The 23,371-nt window shown below is 40.6% G+C and overlaps 2 protein-coding genes across 6 annotated transcripts in view; one reads left to right on the top strand and one right to left on the bottom strand.

Moving 5' to 3' along the window:
- RTTN (rotatin) overlaps positions 1 to 661 on the bottom strand; it is a 110,932-nt gene extending 110,271 nt beyond the window's left edge. Inside the window, exon 1 of the mRNA XM_035124661.3 lies at positions 572 to 661. Coding sequence (XP_034980552.1) covers positions 572 to 578 — 7 coding nt within the window. The 5' untranslated portion in view covers positions 579 to 661. The remainder of the gene's footprint in view (positions 1 to 571) is intronic.
- On the top strand, positions 15 to 19,738 carry SOCS6 (suppressor of cytokine signaling 6). Of its 5 annotated transcripts, none has more exons than XM_088675292.1 (3): positions 109 to 326; positions 15,097 to 15,190; positions 16,095 to 19,626. In XM_088675292.1, the coding sequence occupies exon 3, from the start codon at positions 16,218 to 16,220 to the stop codon at positions 17,823 to 17,825; it is 1,608 nt and encodes a 535-aa protein (XP_088531418.1). In that variant the 5' UTR covers positions 109 to 326; positions 15,097 to 15,190; positions 16,095 to 16,217; the 3' UTR covers positions 17,826 to 19,626. The 5 variants fall into 5 exon arrangements, with proteins under 5 accessions (XP_034980561.2, XP_088531418.1, XP_088531419.1 ...); XM_088675293.1 differs by lacking the exons at positions 109 to 326; positions 15,097 to 15,190 and adding exons at positions 690 to 834; positions 15,256 to 15,358; XM_035124666.3 differs by lacking the exon at positions 109 to 326 and adding an exon at positions 698 to 834.
- The last annotated feature ends 3,633 nt before the right edge of the window (positions 19,739 to 23,371 follow it).

Raw genomic sequence — 23,371 nt, 5'->3', positions numbered from 1 at the left:
ACTCTTCCCAACCCAGGCACAAGCGCCGGTCCCTTCGGCCGGGCCACCTTTCCCTGCCCTCCCTGACTCGCCATGCCATCAGCTCGGAGGAACTGAAAGCGCTTCGGCAGAAGTCAAGTCCCAAGGCGAGTTAACTTCCTCGAGAGAGAGGGACCTGGCGACCCCCCAGCCCATTTCGCGGGCGCCCCTAGGATGGGCGCAAAGTGCGCGCCTCTCCGCCCGCTGCCCGGCAGGAGGATGGGGCGCGAGCTGCTACCCCGACGGGAGAAAAGGCAGCGCGGGGCGAGTCGGAAGAAAAGCCTTTTGTGCCCCGGGTGAAGAACCGGGTAAGTAAAGTGAGGAGGAAACTGCTGCGTAAAGTGACCCCCGGCGCCGGGAGAGAAGAAACAAAAGGGGGCGAATGTCCGCGGGGAGCAGGAGGTGGAGGCGAGTTGGGGGGTCGCCTTCTTCTCGTTATGCGTGGGGAGGGGGCGCCCGTGGGCAGCGAATAGGCGGGAGAGCGCCGGCTTGGGCTCCGTACCCCTCAGCTGGGGGGGGGGGCTGCTGCTGCTTCGGGCGCGCGCGGAGCTACCTTGCATGCGGGCTGGCGGCGGCCTCGCTGCCCCCCTCGCGCCCCTGCGAAGACGGGGGGTGGAGGAGGAGGGAGCGGAGAGGAGGCGGAGGAAACTGCAACGCCAGGAGGAGGAGGAGGAGGAAGCGGCGGCCGAGGCGACCGACGAGAAGGGAGCCTGGCGGAGGCGGAGCCGGCGCTCGAGCCCGGCCGGCCTGCACTCCGCGCAGCACGGCCGCCGCCGCCGCCATCGGCAGCAGCAGCACCACCAGCAGCCTCTCCCGGTGAGTAAACATGGCCTGCCCCCCTTCCACCCCCTCCTCCTCCCGTGTGCGCTTCGCAAGGGGAATCGAGGCCTCGGTGGAGATTGGGCAGCCAGGCCCGGAGTTGCGAGGGAAGCTGCGGCCTCCACGGAGCAATGGCCTGGCGCGGACCCGCCGGCTCGCCCTGCCCAGCCCTGCGCTCGCCTTTTGTTCCGGCTGGCGCGGCCGGGGCCTGGAGAGAGAGAGAGGAACGGGGAGAGAGGGTGCGCCGCGGCCTGCAGTAGGGTCGGGAGGTGGGGAGGCGGCGTGGGAGCCTCGCGCAGGGCACCCTCCTCCTCCCCGCGCTCCCACCTCCGCCTCGGCCGGGTGTTGTCATACGGAAACCTCCTAGGAAATCTCCGAAGAACGGGGCGGTGTTTGCTCTAGGGCCGCAAGGAGCGTGGGCATCCTATTCCACACCCCGATCCTAAACAACTAGCAGCTCTATACCCGGATCACTGGCCCTTCTGTACTTCAAGCTAAGAGACCCTGGTCGTAAACTTTTTTTAACAGCGTTACGCCCCTAAGCGGTGTTTTGTTTGTTTGTTTAGTCTTTGCAAACCAGGACCCTAAATGCCTCCCCCTCCACGCACACTGCCCAGCTGCAGACGTTTAAATGCGGTGCTGGTTTTTGTTTTGTTTTGTTTTGTTTCTCCCGTGTAGTTTTTAGACTTCCCTTTCAGCTGCAGAGAGCAACAAGCTGGGGGAAAGGGGGGAAAGACTGAGATTGACGGTGGGGAGACCCGAAGAGCTCTCCCGTATATAAGCTATATGAGACCCGTACCGGCCCCCTTTTCTTCTTTCTGTCATCAGAAACAGTGAAGTTTGCATAGAATTGTTTCTGTTCTGAGGTAGACCTCTGAGTTTCGCAACCAAACTGAGTGCAGTGATTTCCCCCGCCTCATGTAGCCACTCATTAAAAGAGCACATCATTGCATCCTCCACCACCATCTTGAAAAGTGTCTCTGGCTTTTTGAGTCCTAGACAGTAGCTGTCACGAGGGTCCCAAAGTGTAAAAGATTCAAAGCAGTTACAAACTTCAGTTTGCTATAGGAGTATGCAAGCTTTCCAGTTTCACAGAGCTGTTTGGGCAGTAATAAAAATAATACTATGTTTACAGTATTTAAGCATTTTTAAAACAACGGTGACATACTTTGTATTTCAACTTTTTCTAAACTTATTTTATCATACGGTTTGCTTTCCTGTCAGTTCTAGTAACATATGTCATGCATCAAGGTGCACAGAATGACAAAGTTCTGATAAAGGAGAAATGGACCATTAATCAAAATGGGACAAACTCAGCTGAAGTCAAGGACACTAGCTTCCAAGTCAAGTGTTTAGGATTGGTACCTTTGATTCCAGATAGAGTACTAGCTAGTCAAGATTAATCTCTGTCTTCTGAAAAATTATTATTATCATCAACTCACCATGTTGACACAAGTAAAATATGAATCGAACTGGAATTTCAATAAAACAATGACTTATTTGAAAATGTGATCTTATTGAATTGAGATCTTATATAAAGAAGTGGCAGATAAATCTAATAAATAATAAAAATTTGTATAAAATAAAAGAGGACAGTTCTGTATAACCGAATAGTCCTTAGTTGGTCTACAATTTAAACAAAGGTAAGCGATAGTTTTGTTCTTCACCCTACCTCTCCTTTCTCAGCACAATGGCCTAATTTATCAGTAAAAAAAGGTAAAGGACCCGTGACCGTTAGGTCCAGTTGTGGATGACTTTGGGGGTGCGGTGCTCATCTCACTTTACTGAGGGAGCCGGCATTTGTCCGCAGATAGTTTTTCCGGGTCATGTGGCCAGCATGACTAAGCTGCTTCTGGTGAAACCAGAGCAGTGCACAGAAACACCATTTACCTTCCTGCCGGAACAGTACCTATTTATGTACTTACACTTTTTGGTGTGCTTTTGAACTGCTAGGTTGGCAGGAGCTGGGACCGAGCAATGGGAGCTCACCCCGTTGCGGGGATTCGAACCACCGACCTTCCGATCGGCAAGCCCTAGGCTCAGTGGATTAGACCACAGCACCACCCATGCCCCATAATTTATCAGTAGAGTAGAATAAATCTGTTTAAGATTCTGTGCTTTTACTATGTGCTTCGAAGGAGTTTTGGGATATGGATCTCCTAACACTGATTATTCTGAGCTTTGATCCCTTTATCAGAGAAGCAGCCTACAAAGAACTCTTCGTACATACATATATATTTAAAATCTGGTTGTGTTCTTGGTGCTGTAGCCCAGACCAATACTAATAAAGAAGCATTCTATCCTGTTTCTACAATGGGAACAGCAGATGGGGAAGAAGCCTTTGTTGCAAGATGACATGCCTGTTTGCCTTCCTTGTGCTATTTAAATTGAGGTGTATATGTAATATAGCATTGGAGCGAAGAGCTGTACAGCCTAAAACTGAACATTAATCACACAGATAAAGGCTTAATAAATTTCACACATGGGGAAGTTATCATGTACTGTATGTGAGTGTTCACAAGATTTCTCTACCCCACTTATTTAAAATGCTACGTTAAATGCTTCTGCTGCTGTGGTACAGTGTTGAGGGCTCAGTCTTTTTATACAAAAGAAACAAGAAAACCTCAAAACAAACCAAGGGAATTTGTCACTTGCAACCAGTGGTAGCATGGGTGCCAATGATGTTTGCACAAGCGCACAGTCTATAGGGCACTCCAGGAAGTAATGAATGAGTAAATTGGAGAGAAATTACATTTTTCTGGTGATTAAATATAGCATTTTGTTATTTTGCCAAAAATGTGTATCTAGTGTGTGATTATTGCATAAAGTTGTAATTATATTAAATATTATTGAGCTTCTCTATATACAGCTCTACTAATTTAAAGAGAACCTTTATTCCACTACATATATTTACAAGCATTGCATTCCCTTCCTCCTTCAGAGTAACTGCATGTAGTAAAAAAGGAATGTTATCCTATATGTAATTTCTCATGCTCTGTCATGGTCTATGAATTACTTTTTCTTTATATAATCAACTTTAATAATTTTCTTCCCTAAATTTTCCTGTTGAATATTGCAGTTCAGTAACACAGGACACTTGTTGACACCCTATTGCAAATATAGAGATAGAAAGCACCCAAAATATTGGCAAACCTAATCAAACTTCAAAGAGCAAAGGTACTCATATACCGGTATACCAAATACCTTTTTTAAGAAAAGCTAAAATTTTATGCTTTTGAAGCTTAAGATAATTGGAAGGATTTGGTTGCATGTATATTGATTGCAAAGTTCATATTAGGGCAATAGTTTTTGAAGCTAACCAAAATGTCATAAATCTGTGTGCAAGCTTTTGATTTCTGGAGAACTATTCATCAGGCTAGATGTTAAAACTGCAAGGGGTGAAGGGGACAGGAGGGGCTGCTGGTGTTAGTTAAGCTATCCATGTCTACATCTGGCAAGTTTTAAGGCGGAGCATGAGAGGAGCTAGCAGACATTCAAATGATTTGCATTCAGGTTTCATGTTGCACTGTGGCCGCCTGAGAAGAAAATGCATGCATAACAACCAAGACACCATCTCTGCAAATATAACAACCAGCTGTAATTCAATTCTGCTTCCATTCTTTAGTGAAACATACAGGTTCTTTTGGTTATGGGGATGATGAATAAGAAGAAACTAGGTAATTTTTATATAAACAGAGGGAGATACTAATTTTAGGTGTGCTAGATAATAAAAGTAAATAGAATCCAAATTGGTTATCTTTATCCAGCAGTTGGAGGTCATGCACCTTCAGATAATAAAGTCCCAACTTTAGGTGGTATTTGCTCTCCTTGCAGTTAGGAATCCTGCTTTTCTAAAGTTAAATTAGGTATTTCTCAAGTTTATTGAGTTAGTATGCTTTGATTAAATTCTTCCAGTTAAATATGAGACTGCCTATTGGTAAATTTGGACTTAGGAATTCTATCTTCCCCATTTCCATTCAGGAAACCAGAAAATTCAGGATTCAGTGTATAGTATTTAATTTTTTGAGTCTGACTTTAGTCAGACTTATCAGTTACGTGAGCACAGGTTGTAGTCTGTAAAAGTGTGGAATAACAGAACGGTTATGTGCACACTAACCTGAGAGTAATGTACATTGAATACAGTGGGACTTAAATCTGAGGACATATGCTATTTAATTGCACTCTAAAGAAGTAATGTTGTGTAAGCAAAACTTGTCAGAACACAGAAATTAAATAACTATCATTGTATGGCTTCTGATGGCACTTCAGGGAAATTCTGTGTCTGGAGAAAGCGTTGGTAGACGGATTTGGTTTGTTCTCTACACACTTCAATTGAAGTACATAATGCATAACATGTGTAATTGCATCAAGTTATAAAGATACATGACGTTAGCCACATTTTTCTTTAATGTAAGTGACTTCAGGTGACAAGTTATGTGTGCCTCTTTTTAACAAAGTATAATGATGCTATCAGAAGAAGTCTCATCGAGATCTTGCAATGGAATATTCATTAACTGTTTAAATAAAGCAGCAATGTCATTGACAAAATGTATGCCTCTGATCTTCCAACAGGTAAATGTTATGATGTTGGGCATGCTTTATTTCTTTCAAGTATTAAGAGGAACATTCTATTTAAAACATTTCATGGATAAAAAGTTGTATGATAACAGATACAGGCTATTTTAAGCCTATAGAGCCCTGTTCAGCAAATATATTACACAGTGGCCATACTTTTGAGTTGAGCAAGCATAGGAGGGTCAGCTCACCAACATTAGATACACCTGCTGATTTGCTCCTGCATAAACTATGACATAAGCAAAAATCCCTTAATTCCTCTTTAGTAAAAGTGGCTTTGGTAGAGCGTCTGTTACTTTTAATGAGAGGTCATCAAAGAACCCTTTGCTATCATGTTAGAAGGAGCATCGGAGGTGCACTATGAGGGGAGGTTTTAGCAAGTTTTTAAATATTCCATTTTTTGGCAAGGTGTCCGAGTCTCATGTGTTTTACTCTCCGCTCTAGGTTTTCTTAGACTCATCTCAATCCAGTGTTAGGCCCAGTTTTGGGACCAAGACAGCTTTGGTCTCCTTGGTGATTTATACTGGGAACTGTACAGGATAAATGTATTTTGTTGGTTCTGTTGGACATCTTGGCATGCCATCAAGCATGGTATTCTGAGCTGGATATCTGGGATGGGTCTTGGTGGCATGGTGTTATGGTGGTTCCAGTCCTTCCTGGAGCACCAGTTTTAGAAGGTAGTGGGTGCCCTTTGGAGTTTCAGCTTGTTACCATGCTATTTAACATCTGGGAGAGGTGAGCAGAATATGTGGATGGCACAACCAACCGTGTTCTCCTTTCTGTCTCATTTTAAGGAAGCTGTTTAGGTCCTGAATTGTTACCTGGAGGCAGCAAAGGATTGAATAAGGGCAAATGCATTGAATCGTAATCCAGGCAGAGATGCTTATGGTCAGTCAATATGATCCAGGAATTGGGATTCAACGGTTGTTGGCACACCTATTGAAAACTCAGGTCATAGCTTGGGAGTTCTTATGGAGGCAGTCTTGACCCTGGATGCTAAGTTCTCATCTGTGGCCAGAAGTGCATTTGCCCAGCTGAGATGATGCATCAATGTCTGTTGCTGTGGAATTGAGATCTGGCCATGGTGACCCATAATTGCATCACATCTGAATTTCTGCAGTGCACTCTCCATAGGACTTTCTTTGAAGAGTGCTCAGAAACAACTAGTACAGAATGCAGTAGCTTGGTCATCAATAGAGGCTGCAAAGACGGTGTTCCTAACTCCCTTCCTGAAACAGCTGTGACTAGCTTCCTATCTTGCTGGGCATATCATCTTGCTGATGATAATCTTTAAAGCCACAACATTTGAAATTCATGAGGCTCATTTTGCACCTGGCTGTCATCCACTTGTGAAGATGCCTGGGCACCAGGATGACATATCCACCATCTGAAGGTGCCTGTAGAATTCTGTCTGTATCTGTACAATCAGAATTAATTTCAGGAATTAAAAAAGTCATACTGCAAAATATGACTTTTGAGTCATCTGGCCCAAAAATGGCAAATAGGCATTCAATTTTGGCAATTGTAACTCAGGTTTAAGGAGCCATTTGGCACCTAGCTTATATATCAGAGTTTCTAACACTGAGATGTTTTAAATAAAACAAAATTGGCTCCCCAAATAGTTAATTAATTTGAATCAACTTGAGAATTCAGCCCCAGGCACTCCGTTTATCAAAAGACCTCCTTCAACATTCCCACTCATGCCTTCAGCTACCTACAAATGCAAATAGGCACATTTACTTGGTAGTAATTAGTAATGAACTCAGCGAAACATCTCCAGATCAACATACGTAGGACAAAGCTGTGTATTTATTAGAGCACATTTACTAAATGCAGTGCACTTGTTTCTTTGCACACATTTGCCTCCCTTTTTGTGTTCATCATTGGGGCAGCTAGAGGAGTAAAAGTGTGGCATTTGATAGTAGACTTTGTTTTCCGTATTCAACTTGCCCACATGATCCCACCATTTAACAGCCACAAGTTCAGTTAGGAACACATCAGTAGCAATCTTCCCCAACATGATTCCCTCCACTCCCATCAGTTCCATTACCATATGGCTGTTCTAGCTAGGACAGAGGAATTGTAGTCCAAAACATTGGTAGGGCACCAAGCTGGTAAAGGCTGCTCAATTTCTCAATTTATTGAGAAAGTATGTATGAAATATTCTCCCTTTTTAGAACTAAAACCTTCCTTTATATCTACTTGAGATTTCTTTACACATGTTAGGTAAAGGTAAAGGTACCCCTGACCGTTAAGTCCAGTCATGTCCGACTCTGGGCTTGCGGTGCTCATCTCGCTCTATAGGCCGAGGGAGCCGGCGTTTGTCCGCAGACAGCTTCCGGGTCATGTAGCCAGCATGACTAAGCCGCTTCTGGCGAACCAGAGCAGCGCATAGAAACGGCATTTACCTTCCCATCAGAGCGGTACCTATTTATCTACTTGCACTTTGACGTGTTTTCGAACTGTTAGGAGCTGGGACCGAGCAACGGGAACTCACCCTGTCGCGGGGATTCGAACCGCCGACCTTCTGATCGACAAGTTTTGTTCCAGTCAAGCTTATTGTATATTGTAGAGTTGATAGCTATGAAATGTGTTCCAGGGGACTTACTCCTTATTAAGTGCTTAGAATTAGAGCTATAGGTAAATGAAGGTCAGAAAACTATAAGAAATGACCTCACAATTGGGAGCATTAGTGTAGTGTCTTCCCTGTGACTCATCTCAATCAGAAGGTGTCTTTCCCCCCTGCATCCATCAGAGTCTCCTAGGGCAGCCCCACATACAGACAGCCTTAAGGTTATACAGGTATTAAATATTCAAAACAGGGACTTTATAGTGAATATGTCTGATTCAGATGGTTGAAGAGACAAAGCTTGATGCTGCAAATTGATTTGGTATAGGATCCAATTATACAGCATCCCAATGAAATTGATTGTGCATGCAGAGTCACAGGGAATTTTTGGCTTGCATTAGTTGGCTGTAGAATGAAATATTTGGGCCAAATCTGCCATCTATCTCAGCTGTAATGTCACTCTTACAGATCTTTGCAAGCATTTATAGTAGCAAAACTTATCCCAGACATTACAAAATCAAAAGGGAATTTCTTTTTTTAATATCTGCTAGCTGAAGACAGCAAAATATAAAAATGTGACATTGAAACCTTTGTCTGTTCTCATTTGGAGGGTGATTAACTATTCATGCAATTGTGCTGACATTGTGTTCTCATCTCTTGCATTGTTTCCCCGCTTTTTAAAAAAAGACAAAAAGTTGCAAGATTTTATTTATATAGCTCTCACACTCTGTCAGCTCCTTCCATGCTGCATAACTCAGGGAGCTTAAGAGTAACATGTTCTTTACTCTGGAGGAATTTGCTTTGCAAGGATCTGTATTTGGTATGATTCAAAACTTGTCTAAGAGTTACTATTTAGAGTTGGAGCAATGGACCAGGCAGTTGCTAACATGCACTTCTTTATTTATGTTAACTGTTTTGTAGGACTTTGGTTTAATCACTTGATAGCATGAGCATAAATGTGCGATTTTCATATTTATTTATTTTATAAATTTATAAACTACTTCAAAGATAAAAATGTAAAATAAGTACACAAATATAAATTATTAAAACCATATTGACAAACTGAATATAATAAAACCATTCCTACAGAAATACAGTTAATTTTTCATAAATGACAGTAATGTCATAGGGAAAGCGTTCTTAAAAACATATTCAGTAGGCACCTAAGCATCACAATGCTGGATGCCTGTTTAATTTCAGATGGTAATTGTTTCCAGACGGCTGCAACTGCAGCATTAAATTCCCGTTTTTAATACAAACTAAGCTCATGTCTGGGGCATGTGGAAATCTCAGTCGTGCCCCATCTGCGGAGCACAGCTTCCAGCCAGGGATATATGGGTTGAGGCATTCTCTTAGGTAACTTGGTCCCAAATATGCCATTATTAAAGTAGACAGATTTAATGTAGGATTATAAGCATGTTTATTCCACTGAGTTCAGTAGGACTTGGTCCTGAATAATTGGAAATGACTACTTTCCCTATGTGGACCTTAAGATCAACATCCAAGTCCTTTTCTCTGAGCTTCCTCTAAGAGCTGTTTGGAGATTGGCAATAAGAGAATGGACATTCTCTCTGGTAGCCCCACAATTGTGGCATGCTCTCTTCAGCCCATTTTTATAAACAGTTCAGAAGTATTTGCAAATTAGTGGCAGTGTAGTATAAGAGCAATTTTGATGTTATGGCACATTTTGATTTTAAAGGTATTCACTTCACATATATTGTAGTTATAATATGATTGATAATACCAGTGTTTGACTTGGTTTGCCTGTTGCTAAGCACTAATTATTACATAAGCATCACTTAAAACAGTTGGGTTATCTTGATGCTGTAATGTTTAAGGATCGGAATCTTCTGTACTGTTCTTCAGATTCAACTTTGCAGACCTTGGAAGGAAACTGCTGTAGTGGTAACAATGTGAACATCACATTGTACCTATTTAACATAGATGGACCAGCTGTAAGCCAGATACACTTGCTGAACTTTTACAGAATTTGCTACAACTTGCTAAAATGTATTACCAATTCTAGATTATTGCACCTGAGTTTCTTTGCACTCCACGGCAAACCCAGAAGTACCTTAATGGGTTACTTCGGGGTTTTGGCGCATGCGCAGAAGCGTTGAATCACGTCACATGCGTGCACAGACGCGGCGCTGCGGGTTGCGAATGTGCCTCCCGCACGGATCACGTTTGCAACCCGAGGTATGACTAGTATCATTTGCAAACTTATTGGAAATGGCTCAAAATTGTTTTTATTCATTTATTTTTTAAAACTAACAGATAGAAAATATGTTGGTATCAAATAATGAGAAAGGTTTTAAAAGCAACTGGGTATTTTGTAATGTAAGAATGTGGAAAGCTGGCAACAGTGTACGGTGGTGGTAGAACTTGGAAGTTACAATTCATGTTTAGTAACTTTTCTTTAAAAAAGAGAATACTATATAAAAATGGAGATGTATCTTTTAACAAGTTGTCTATTTACCTTTACCTTTATATTTTGTTAAGCTGGTAAACTTGACTTTCCACCATTTGCTGGAGTTTGCTCTGTTTTGGAATTTACCTTTTAAAACCTGACAGTATGCCAAAGACTATTTAGTTAAAATACACCTTTTCCATAATTAGGTGAAGGAAGCATGGTGCTTTACTGGTACAAGTGTCCTTACTGCTTCTGTATATGTTTCAAAACTACAACCCAAATTAGATGCTACAGACAAGGTCAAATGCAAATTTGGACATATACCCTCCCTGAGGCTGCGGGGAAGCAATGTGGGAAAGCTTTAGAGCATGAAGCTGGTGGGCCTTTGGAGCCTGTATTTTTGAGACACCGGACTTGCATTTGACTTTTTTAGAAGGCGCTGTATACCTTAAGAGCTTCTACAACCTTCACTCTAGCACGAGAATAAATATATTCTGCTGTCATTTTGTGTACAAGCTGTTCGACTCTTTAATGATAACAAAAATGTTTCATACATGAGAGGCTTTGTTGTGTTTCTGTCACTTTTGTGCCAATTTGCAAAAGTGAATATTGCAGCAGGTTTTATAAAAGGTTGTAAGAGTTATTAGCTGTGCTGACAGCACTTTTGTTGATAGACAGATTTTCTAATTCAGCCTTCATGTTTCTGAAGTTTGATGTGTCTGAATGTATCAGTATGTTAAATAAGGCATGGAAATGTTTGAAGGCGGAACGGGAAGTTTTCAGATCTTAAGAGAAGAGATGGAAAAGCTTTGATTCCCCCCCCCCCCAAATATTTTACAGTCACTTCTGATTTCTTCCTTCTAAACGTCCATCATTATTTAATTACTTTAAAATAAAACTATTTAGGTTATAAATTGTTTGTTATTTGTAATTCACATTAGGGCAATCCAGATCAGGCCTTTATTTTTCCTTTGAGTTCAGGGAAATCCAGAAAATGGCTAAAGAGTATCCAACCTTAAAGGACATCAGATAATTTCTGTTCTTAAAGTAAAATATGTCACAAAAAGATTTAACTCAGATATTGGAAGCGTGGGAAAAAGCACTGTGGCAGTTAAGCCACTTCTGCAGAAGGCCTGAAATGACTTGCACCCTGTGCACCCCCCATTTGCAGGAGAGGAGGTTGCATGCAAAAGGAAGAGGAACAGAGAATATGCAGAACATTTACATGTAAGGCTGACCGATAACTGGTTTCCAACATCATGATATCACCAGCTAAATATCATGGTATCTTGATATATCACAATATATATCTGCTATTGTGGTGAGCCTCGGCGGGAGACGTGGTGACAGAGAGTCTTGCCCTTTCCTTTCCATGGTGGTGGAGGGGGTGCTGCGCTGTACCTCCAAGTAGCAGCGCCATGCTTCCCTGCAGCAGCAGAGGGCCTTGCTGCGCTTACCTGCACAGGGGGCCGTGACGGAGCTCCCTGTGGCAGTGGAGGGCCTTAAAATTTAAAGAAGTAATTTAATAAATTTATTATAAATTTAATAAAAATATTAAATAAACTTCTGTCTGCTTCCCCACTCAGAGATCTAAGTGAAATCTATGCATGCATAAGCCCCACTGAGTTCAACTAAACTTACCTCTACTTTCCTAGGAGTAAGCCTCATTGAATTCAGTACGGCTTGCTTGTAAGTAGACATCTATTTGCTTGCACTGCTGACCAAAAACCACTTTCCCCATCCTTCTCACATAGTACTCAACCTTCAATTCAGCATAAATATTCTTCCCTCCATTTCCCCCCCCCCCACATAAGCCCCCCACAAGCCCTCATCCTACCAATCTCCCTTTTTTATCAAAGGGAGGGCAAGCAAGCAAAGAGATAGTTTCCTTTATACAATAAAAAAACCCTTCCTTTTCTATAGGAGGAAAGCTATTTAGGGGGAACCAACAACATACACAACACCATAAAATAAACTCTTCCCCCTCTTATCTTCACGAGTGGGGGGGGGGAAGAAAAAATTACTTTCCAGTTCTTCGTTCGCATTCTTTTACTGTATAGCCATGGGGGGGGGGGTCCTCAGCATAATTAGCTGAGCCCTAAGTGGAAAGATGGGACGTGGGTGGCTCTGTGGGTTAAACCACTGAGCTTAGGGCTTGCCGATCAGAAGGTCGGTGGTTCAAATCCCCGCAACGGGGTGAGCTCCCATTGCTCGGTCCCAGCTCCTGCCAACCTAGCAGTTTGAAAGCATGTCAAAGTGCAAGTAGATAAATAAGTACCGCTACAGCAGGAAGGTGAACGGCGTTTCCGTGTGCTGCTCTGGTTCTCCAGAAGTGGCTTTGTCATGCTGGCCACATGACCTGGAAGCTGTACGCCGGCTTCCTCGGCCAATAAGGCGAGATGAGCGGCGCACCCCAGAGTCGGTCATGACTGGACCTAATGGTCAGGGGTCCCTTTACCTTTTTAAGTGGAAAGATACTGGTGAAGCATATTGCCTTGTTGAAACACTTCATCACGATGTTATTTCAATACAGGTATTCAAAGATATGGTGATTTATTGGGCAGTCCTATTTACATGTAGGCAAAATGGTTGTGATGAGTAGTTCTTGGCTTAGAGAAGAAATTTGTTAATGACCTACAAATAAGGTTTCTGAGTAGGAACACTGACACATCTGCAATGACCTGCTACAATGATGGGAGTCCCAGATTACGGTAGTTCTACTGATGTGCCAGCCTTGCTACTGCTTTGCCTTTCTCCATAGGAAAGCTGGAGTGTTAAGTCTCTGCTTCATGATTCCTTATTCAGCAACCAATTACGTTTTGACATTACATTTAAATTCACAGACCATTGACAAATCACATTAATGACTCTTAATCTGCCTCGAGAGGCTGGTCCACCATAGACATGAGAACTTGCATGTATATTATGCAGCATTTTCAATATTAAAACAGAGATAAAGCATAACAGAAAAAGTTCTAAAAACCCTGAGCCAAATACAAAGGGCTGACTCGCTGCTGCTGTAATGTTGAACATTACATCTGAACTGGGTGTACTTCCTTTTGATGAAGTCTGATAATGATACAAAGCGTAAAATTTAGGACTGCTGCTAAAACTTCCTTGAAATTTGTAATTGCTACAAATTTCCTCAGAATTATTGCAGAGAAGATAAACAGGAAGCTATGATGAATTTCACTGTAGGGAATTATTCCAGTTGTTCAGTATTACTTAATAATTAGAGAGTTGTTTTCAGTTGAACTCTGTTATCTTCTAGGTATATTTTTATTTGTTTACCTGTAGAAGGTCAGTGGGACCTTAACATTCTCAAGGTTAAATACAAAGTCAGTGGCTGACTGTTGCAAGGCTAGAGACAAATCCAATTAAAATAAGTGAGAGTCTTCTCAGTGAAATCAGTAGCTTTAGGTCAGAGCTGTAATTGATTAAATGACGTTTATCTTTGCGCAGACAATCTGGTACTTTGCAGCATACACAAGGTTATTCTGCCACACACTAATTGTAAGAACGTCCTAATCCAGAATACTTGCTCTTGAATCCTTTTAGAGCCATTAAGGAAGTAAGATAAGTGTTGTGCAAGTATTCCATATGAAGTAGTTCACGGATCTAAGTGCTGTTGAAATCAATTTGGTCATAGTTTCTGAATCTTTTACATTAAATAAATTGGCTGCCTGGAGATAAATACCAATACTGTATCCCAAAGCAGCAGTAGATCTCTTACCCCCCCCCCCCCAAATATTTAAATCTCAGATGCAGTATAAGATGTAGAAGATTTGACAAGACAATTTGGAGTCTGTTACACTTTTTCAGCTCCTATGATTGCTCCACAAGTACAGTACAGTACTGGAAATTTACTTGGGTTGCAATCGAAAGCACACTTATTAGTGACTATTCCCTCTTGAACAGACTTTTACTTTCTTCTGAATAAAGTTTCCTAGGGTTTCACTGTTAGTATGTTGCAGTAAGAAATGTTTGTGTGTCAGATATTTTATTTAGAATTTAATGTTTCTAATTCCAAATGCTTTAAAGAAAAACATGAAGATAGGTATAATAAACAGTAAAAGCCACTTTATCAGTACAACTAAAAAAATAAAATAAAAGTTATACTGAAGATATGTAAGAATAAAGGGTTAGTTTGAAGGGCTATTAATGCAAAGGCTAAATTAACCACATTTTGGTGTGATTTTGTAAAGGTTCAACAAAAACTGATCGTTATTAGAAATGACAAATTAAAATGAAGTGTTTAGATACAGTACAATGGTTTTTTAAAAAAATAAAGGGCATTGGTTTTACTTTTCTAGAATATCAGATGTGCAATCTTTCCACTAATAAAAACTTGCTCAGTAGGAAGCTATTATTGTGTACTTTCCAGAATAGTGTTATTAGATACTGTCAAATGGGTATCTTAGCAATAAATGTGTTATTTTGATATCAAAGGTTGTTGTTTAGAGTTCTAGTCTTGCTGGAAAATCTGGAAGCTGAACACTAAACCTGCATGCAAAAATGCTGTCCTAAGTGTATAATTAAGATATTTCAGACAAAAATACATCAGAACAAATTCTAGAATGTTGTTTATTCATCATGCATAATCCTTCTTTTAATGACTCTGAAAAATTAATACTGGGTACTTACTTTTAGTGGAACAGTTAATAAGAAAATTGAAGTACGTTCAAAAACTATGTGTTTGCAGGTACCCTACCCCTTGTCCTTGGAAGCCTTATAAGCTGCTGCTGCAGGAGAGGGATTGTGAGCAACATCATGGGAGGAATGTTTCTTGGACTAAGGTGAAACTGGTGTGCATAATGTGCATTTTTAGCTCATACAGACTTTATTTTGGGTTTCTTTCTAGACTTTGGGAGCCGAGTTCATGCTGAATTCACATTACAGTTACCAATATCAGAGGCACAGGTAGCAAATCATAACATTTGCAGGAAGGAGATTCCTAGCACAAGGTAAATTGTATTGCACTAAATGTGGCCTGGCCAATTGCTAGTAAAATAGTAACTCATATGATGGGAGATATATTCTTCCTGTTCTGCAGTTGAATAACTTCTATTGACTTCTTTAGGATAAAATAAGAGATCGCAATTAGTGAATTCATTAAGGGTCACAAAAGTCAGGAGTAGAAGCCAGGCTTTCCTTATATCAGTGCTGCCATTGATTATATAGAAGTGTACAGCTAATGTTGACTCAATGTTAAAAGAGGAAAGAAAGTTCTTTACCTACTCTGTAAACTGCAATGCCTAAAGGAGGTGTCATTGTATATTCATGATCTGTTCATGGAAACCTGATCTCTCCATTTTCTTCTTTCTTTACTCACCCCTTGCGGGAAGTGTTTATAAAACTGGACATTCTCAGAGTATGCACCTTCTACAGAAAAGGAGAGTCACGAAAGATACTCTCTTTCTTTCTTTGATAATGTGAACAGAAGGGGTCTGTTGTAATTTTAATCCAAAGCTTAAGCCTCAAAAGACTGATCAGCCAACAAATCAAAGATGAATACAATAAAAAATATACAATATAGTTTGCAAATAAAAATGACATATGATTGATAGTAATGTTGATATTTCTTGCTGTTCCTTTAATCTTATACTTTGGTTATGTAGATCTCTTTATCATTGCTGTAGTGTAAATAATGTGTCTTTACAAATACATAAAAATATTCTTTCTTTCTCCTCTTCCCCACAGGAAATGGGACTTGGAATTTAAATGAGTCTGGATAACACACATCAATGAAGAAGCTCCTGCATTACGTGCTTTAGGGGCAGAACTTCAGAAAAGTCAAACTTCCAGATTTGCTGTACTTTCATAATGAAGAAAATTAGTCTCAAGACCATTCGTAAGTCTTTTAATTTAAATAAGAGCAAAGATGAAAGTGACTTCGTTGTAGTTGCACAGCCATCATTAAATGATTTTGGAAAAGATGACTCCTTGTTTGGTAGCTGCTATGGTAAAGATTTGCCGAGCTGTGACATCAACAGTGAAGATGAGAAAGGTGGAAAAAACAGATCGAAGAGTGAAAGCTTAATGGGTACGTTAAAAAGGCGGCTTTCAGCAAAACAAAAGCAGAAAGGCGGCAAAGGTAGCACGCCATCTGTTAGCTCTGCTGATGATGACACCTTCTCTTCTTCTTCTGCTCCAATAACCTTCAAAGATGTGAGAGCTCAGAGACCTCTTAGATCTACATCCCTCCGAAATCACCATTATAGCCCAACTCCGTGGCCGCTTCGTCCAACAAACTCAGAAGAAACATGTATAAAAATGGAAGTGAAAGTAAAGGCCTTGGTCCACTCCTCAAATCCAAGCCCTGCACTGAATGGTGTTCGCAAAGATTTCCATGACTTGCAGTCAGACAGTGTATTCCAGGAACAGAACAATGCATTGAAAAGTACAGAATCTCAGAATGGAGATTTGCATCTCCATATTGATGAACATGTGCCTGTAGTTATTGGACTTATGCCTCAGGACTACATTCAGTATACTGTGCCTTTAGATGAGGGAATGTATCCTTTGGAAGGATCACGTAGTTACTGTTTGGATAGTTCCTCACCCATGGAGGTTTCGACGGTTTCTTCTCAAATGGGTGGCAGTGCATTTCACGAAGAAGAGGGTCCAGTGAGTCAAGATGTAGTAGTTACCCCAGATATCTTTGTTGACCAGGCAGTGAGTGGCTTATTAATTGGTACCACAGGAGTCATGTTGCAAAGCTCAAGAGTCAATCACAGTGATGTTCCTCCGCTCTCTCCATTGCTACCTCCAATACAGAATAATCAAATCCAAAGGAACTTTAATGGCCTAAACGCCACAGATGTCCATGTGGCTGAAAGTATGCGTTGCCATTTGAATTTTGATCCTAACTCCGCACCTGGAGTTGGAAGAGTGTATGATTCTGTACAAAACAGTGGCCCTATGGTTGTGACCAGCCTCACAGAAGAACTGAAAAAACTTGCAAAACAAGGGTGGTACTGGGGCCCAATTACACGATGGGAAGCAGAAGGAAAACTGGCCAATGTTCCTGATGGCTCGTTTCTTGTACGAGATAGCTCTGATGACCGCTATCTTTTAAGTTTGAGTTTCCGTTCCCATGGTAAAACTCTTCATACAAGAATTGAGCATTCAAATGGCAGATTTAGCTTTTATGAACAACCAGATGTGGAGGGACATACTTCTATAGTTGATCTCATCGAACACTCCATCAGGGACTCTGAAAATGGAGCATTTTGCTATTCAAGGTCTCGATTGCCTGGATCTACAACTTACCCAGTCAGACTGACCAATCCAGTATCTCGTTTTATGCAGGTGCGTTCGTTGCAGTATCTGTGTCGCTTTGTTATACGCCAGTATACCAGAATAGATCTGATTCAGAAACTGCCTTTGCCAAACAAAATGAAGGATTATTTACAAGAAAAGCACTACTGAAGGCTTATGGGAACCTTGCATCTTGCACTTTGGGAACAACAACAAAATAAAGAAGAGAGATTGAAATACCGTTTACAAACTTTAATTGCTATCAGTCTTTTGCTGCCATAATTTCATTTTGTGCATAAAGAAGGGTAATTCATTTTTATTTGTTTAATGGGTGGTCTGGGTTTTATGTTTTAAAATAATGATCTCAGCATATATTTTTAGGAGAGTGAATAGCTATCTTTCATTCAGTGTGCAAAATAATCACAATGTGAATGATAAGTTTTCCTAAAACTCCCATCTCCTTTGCTGCTAATCCACTGTGATTTTTATGCATTTGAAGCACATTTCATGTGTTTTCAACCATAAGTAAAAGTTGACACTTGATGGGATATGTTTTGTCTTCTTCAAACAGCCTGGTTTTGTTTTGTTTTTAATTTTAGAAAAATTGTGGAAAAATTGTGCCAGTATACAGAATTTAGATGTATGCTGAAAAAGATTTCCCAGTATCCTAATTAAAAACATAAAGTTAACTGTGGGCTGGAGGGAATGTGTGATGCAACACAGTTATGCAACCTATGTTTTGAAAGCCTCCTTTCTCCTAAACTAGTTTCAAAGATTGTATATATTGTTTTGCTTTTTTTGTTCATTCTTAACCATTTTTTAAGTTTTAAAAACAGCCTTTCAAAACAGACTTGGTAAAAAATATTGCTAGTATTCTGTATTTAGACGAAAGTTAAATGTAAACCAGAGACCATTTTTAAAACTATTTGATATCCCTGTAAAACTATGATTTTGACTAAGCTATGGTAGCACATGGTTGGATAACTGAAATCTATCCTTTCCCGGATAATTTCAACATAGTGGGTTCTTTGCCAGTAGGATTTTAAAAGTTATTATTCGACCAGAAGATCTAAACATTACCCCATATTTCCTGCAAAATTGAGACATCTAGCCAAAGTTAAGCCAATTCAAATTTAATTAATTTCATAGATGAGTTGTGCACATGCTTAAATTTCTCCCAAGGAAATTGATGGGATTAGCAAGTACTTAACTTTGCTAGATAATGCCCTTAAATGTTTTTTTTTTTTGCTTTCATACATTTTCCATCATTATATTCATTTCTATATGTAAGATGGGAAGAGAATAAATTAAAATTATCCCCAAAGTTTCATTTTTAAAAAAACCTTGCATGTTTTGAAATTAAGACTGAATTGATTACATTATGGCGTAATCCCTATAGGAAATATTTCAGGGCATTACCAGACTCATTTCTGCTTAGTCTTATTCAAAACAAGGAAAAGCAGTTCCATTTAATACGTGAGACATGGGAAAATCCTGTACTAGGTTTTCCAGAGGAAGATAGATTTACATAGTTTACACAATGGATCCAATCCAGAAGTTGGTTCTATAGAACCAGCGGGAGAAGTTACTGCTGGACCTAAATGTAACAAACTAACTTTGGATTGGGGCCATTAAGATTTGTACTCATGGGACTGCTTCTACCGAGCATTATAGGGTGGAAAGGAAGTATTCCTGTTTGCATTAAGGAAAGATCTAGCCAATCAAAATCTTAGCAAGCAGGGAACTGAACTCTGAAATTTCTGGAGAAAAAAGGTAGTATTTTGGAGGCTCGTTTGTAGGTTACAAAATTTACTTTGTGCCATTTTCATGTGTCTTGTTTTAGTTTTATGTTTTTCCTCCTATCCTCTGAAAGATATGGCCATTAGTAATTTTTCTTTTTCCCATCTCAAAAATTTGAATACGTTTCTGTTTAGTAAAAAAAATATTAAAGGGTGATAAAGTTTTGAAAAAATCTTCGTTTCTGGATAATTTTCTATTGCTTGTTCTACCTAGCCTTTTCTGTGCTCCGAATGAGTTTATAATATTAAAGTACAGTGTTGCTGCAAGGCGCTGCAATGGCGCCACATCCTGGGTTGCCTGAATCGATATGCTAAACTTCTATTTTTTAAAAAAATATTTTTAGATCATAGTGTTTAAAAAGAATATCAGAGGCAAAGCATGACTTTTGCTCTGGGAGTTAGAGGTGGAAGTATCTCTCTTGCCCAGTTAAAATAGGTTCTGAGGTATGGGGAGTATTTAGAGAGATGTATTCTTAAATTCCTGAGCAAAGTATTCATGTGTGTCATTTATTGGCTTTGCCATCCTGATATTTATGCAAAATCTTCATTTGGTTTTCTGGTTTTTACCCCCAAAGCAAGACTACAAATTTTATACACAAAAGGCACAATAATATATACTATGGTACAGTGTTTTGAGTCTGAGGAAGACAGAGGTAATCCATTTTATACAATAGGAAGCATACTTGTTAGCTTAATGCCCTTGTCATTTGGGGGGTGGGTGCGGGGAATTCCCCCTTCAAATGCAAAAATAAAATAAAATTTTGTGTGGTTGGAGTTAAAACGTTTCCTGGAACAATAATCTGTATTATGGCAAAGGTCAAAAGCAAACATTATCCTGGTGTCTAAACTCTAAATACCGATGTTACGAGTTATGATGGTATTACAGTTCCATATGAATTGTGTATTTAGATCTCTTATGTCCCAGTCATATTGCTGTTCTGAGACAGCATGAACCTGCATGCTGTATTCCTTCTCATACTCTCTCCAGTTCATTTGTATTGAAAACAGGTTTTCAGAGGTGGTTCTTGCAATGCTGACCGATGAGCTTTTCACTGCTTTCCTCTTTGCTCTTGTAGCACAGTTCTACAGGAGCAGTTGCTTTCTTCCACTGTGCAGTTTAGTGGACGTGGAGAAGGCATTGTGTCCTGATAAATGGCAACCTATAGTCATATACTCCATAAAAGTATTAAATTATTAGATCTGCCTTTGCCCTCCCCCTTGCTAGGCCTTCATCTCCTAGCAAGCCAACTTCTCATTAGCTAGAGCAGCAACTACCAATGCATACACTTTCCTCCAAACACATCTGGGCTAAGCAAGCGGCCCAGCTGGAAAAACTGCCCAGTAGGAGCAGCTATTTTATGTCTTGCTGCTAACAGCCACCTAGCAAATACCTGAGCGTGGATGAGCAGACATAACTGCACCACTGATGCTGGCCTTTTGTTTCCACTCTGGGTGGTCCTGAAGCAATTGACCAAGCTTGTTCAGGAGGTGGGGAAACATTTTAAGTGTAATCCAACATCTGCCCTGGAGGATCTTCTGGCCCAGAACTGCTTAGGACAGTAAGACAGATAGAATGAGTGGCTTCTGCTCTATGTATTTCCAAGCTTCAGTATGGCATTGGGGGGCAATTGCTGCTTGAGGTGAGTTGCACCCATGTATCACATAAAGGAATGAGTACATTTCAACTGAATGATTCCATTGAAAACACTTATTGAATTGCCTTTATTGCTCTGTTCTTTGTACTTCATAGGATGGACATATCTTATGGCCACAAAGATCTATGTGTTATATTCAGTCACATTTTCGTGCATTTTAACTGGTTGCCTAAATGGCCTGCTCATATGTTCAGTGTAATAAAAGAGCTTATGCAAGACTTCATAACAACCTCCAACAAACATAGTCTGCTAGAAAGCAGAAGCCCCTGTTCACAGTTGCTCTTGAGTTCCTCCCATGTGACATTGCTCATGCCAACAGATTACTCTGCAAACTGTTAATCTGAGTCATGTTTAAATTGCATTTAATGCATAGTGCATTCTTAGATAGACAGTTTATAACACTGAAGGAAAGGGACACTCAAGTTATGGGAGAACTAAATCAAGCTGCTCAGCATTTGTTTTAACCTGGTGAGGTAATTTCCTAAAGTTTTCTTACTATTCTATAAACAAATGGCATAGATTACATATCAATGTTTTTCTGCTGTTGAAACATCAGCAGATATAACATAATAAACAACTTCTGGGAGGGTTGGTGGAATACTTATGGTTGGTTATGATGAAAAACACTTCGTTCTGCACTAGCATAGCTTGGTTAATAACTGCAGTTTAAACATGCCAATACTATAAGCAGAAAATGCTATTGTAGATTGGCAGGAAAAATAGTGGTGTAAAATTAGACTGTTAACAAGTTCATGATAAAAATAAGACAAAGAACTAATTAATTTGTAATGGAGAAAGCAAACATTAAGTCCGTAACATAGGAAGCTAGCTCAGTATTGTCCACACTGACTGGCAGGGACTTTCAAGGGTTTCAAGCAGGGTCTCTCCAAGCCCTGGAGATACCAGGGATTGAACCTGGGAACTCCTGAAGGGAGGACTCTACCACTGAGCTCTGGCCTTCCTTGGTGGGAGTGCATCACTTTAAAACAAAACTACTGATTTCATTTTTCTGAGGGCAATAGCTGTATTTTATTAGTGTCCTTCCACCAGATAGGTTTCAAGAAAGCAAATGTGAACTGCAGTGGTGATTTCTGAGCTTACAATGAGTAGATTGTGGTGTAAGAAACAAAGGGAACAATCCAGTTTGACGGACCTCCACGTATAGACAAGAGGATCCAAAAGCCCAAGACCCCAACAGGTCAGTATGTGGTGCCTCTGGGAGTCTGGCACCTGCATACCTCGTGTTGGTTACTATCCCAGCAGAGGGCCTCTTTAGCCAGTGTATCCAACCACTCGCTCCCTCCTTTCTAAGATGTGGTCTGGAAAGCCTGAGACCCCTATAAAACTCCCTCTTTGGCATGTTCCCAATGGGCTGCGAGCACACAAAAGCTGAAACAGACAGCTGTGCCCCTGTGCTGCTGTTCCTTTAGAAGGATGGGCTAGACTTCTTTAAACTAGTTACCTCCTTGCAGCACTACGGTTTCAATAATAAAGGGATTTTTTGTTTTAAAGATTGGATTACAAGACTTTAATAGATTTCTTCTGTTGTTACAGCAATAGCACTTGACAGTGCTGCTGAGATGTGCCTGCCTTGTTTCTTTGCTGCCTTTAATGGGCTATGAAATAACATCTGCACATTGGATATTTTCAAACCTGGTGTACTCAAGACTAGAGAGAGAGATAGCTTACATGGACAATACAGTGTAACAGTGATTCTGGCATATCAGTCCACGGGCAATTGACGCATTTTCCTTCACCTGTGAGGATAGTCCAGTACTATAAATCAGGCTCGCAATCATAGCAACAAAGTCTTGTCTTCTTTAAGGCCTTCCCCTTACACTTTTTGTTTTACATCTTCATTAAGCAGACACACAAGCAACAAACATTCTTAGCAGACCCACTGTTCAAGTGCAGTTACATACCCAGCTAACACCAGCTAATTTTTGTCAGACGCTTCATATGTTTAGATCTTCTAAAAGCAACATCCTACATCTGCAGAAGGCAGCTCTTTCAAAACTCTTCCAGATTGGGCTGCTGGGGGGGGGGCAGGGAAAAGGCCGGATCAGTGCCTGTGAGGGTCAGAGCATTTTTTTTATAGTGGCGTAGAGAAGGAAGACCCTAGCAAGACTGATAATTCATGTGAAGCTTGAAGTGTTTCCCCTAATAATGTTTGAGTACGTTGCTAACTCGAGGCAAGTGATTCTTGGAGAGGGAGGAATTTCAACAAGAACTTTACTTATCTCCCCCCCCCCCCTTTGTAATT

The sequence above is a fragment of the Zootoca vivipara genome, chromosome 8 (assembly GCF_965207765.1).
Source record: "Zootoca vivipara chromosome 8, rZooViv2.hap1.1, whole genome shotgun sequence".
Classification (NCBI taxonomy): domain Eukaryota; kingdom Metazoa; phylum Chordata; class Lepidosauria; order Squamata; family Lacertidae; genus Zootoca; species Zootoca vivipara.
Note: the sequence above shows the minus strand (reverse complement) of the source record. Positions and strands in the feature narration are given on the sequence as shown.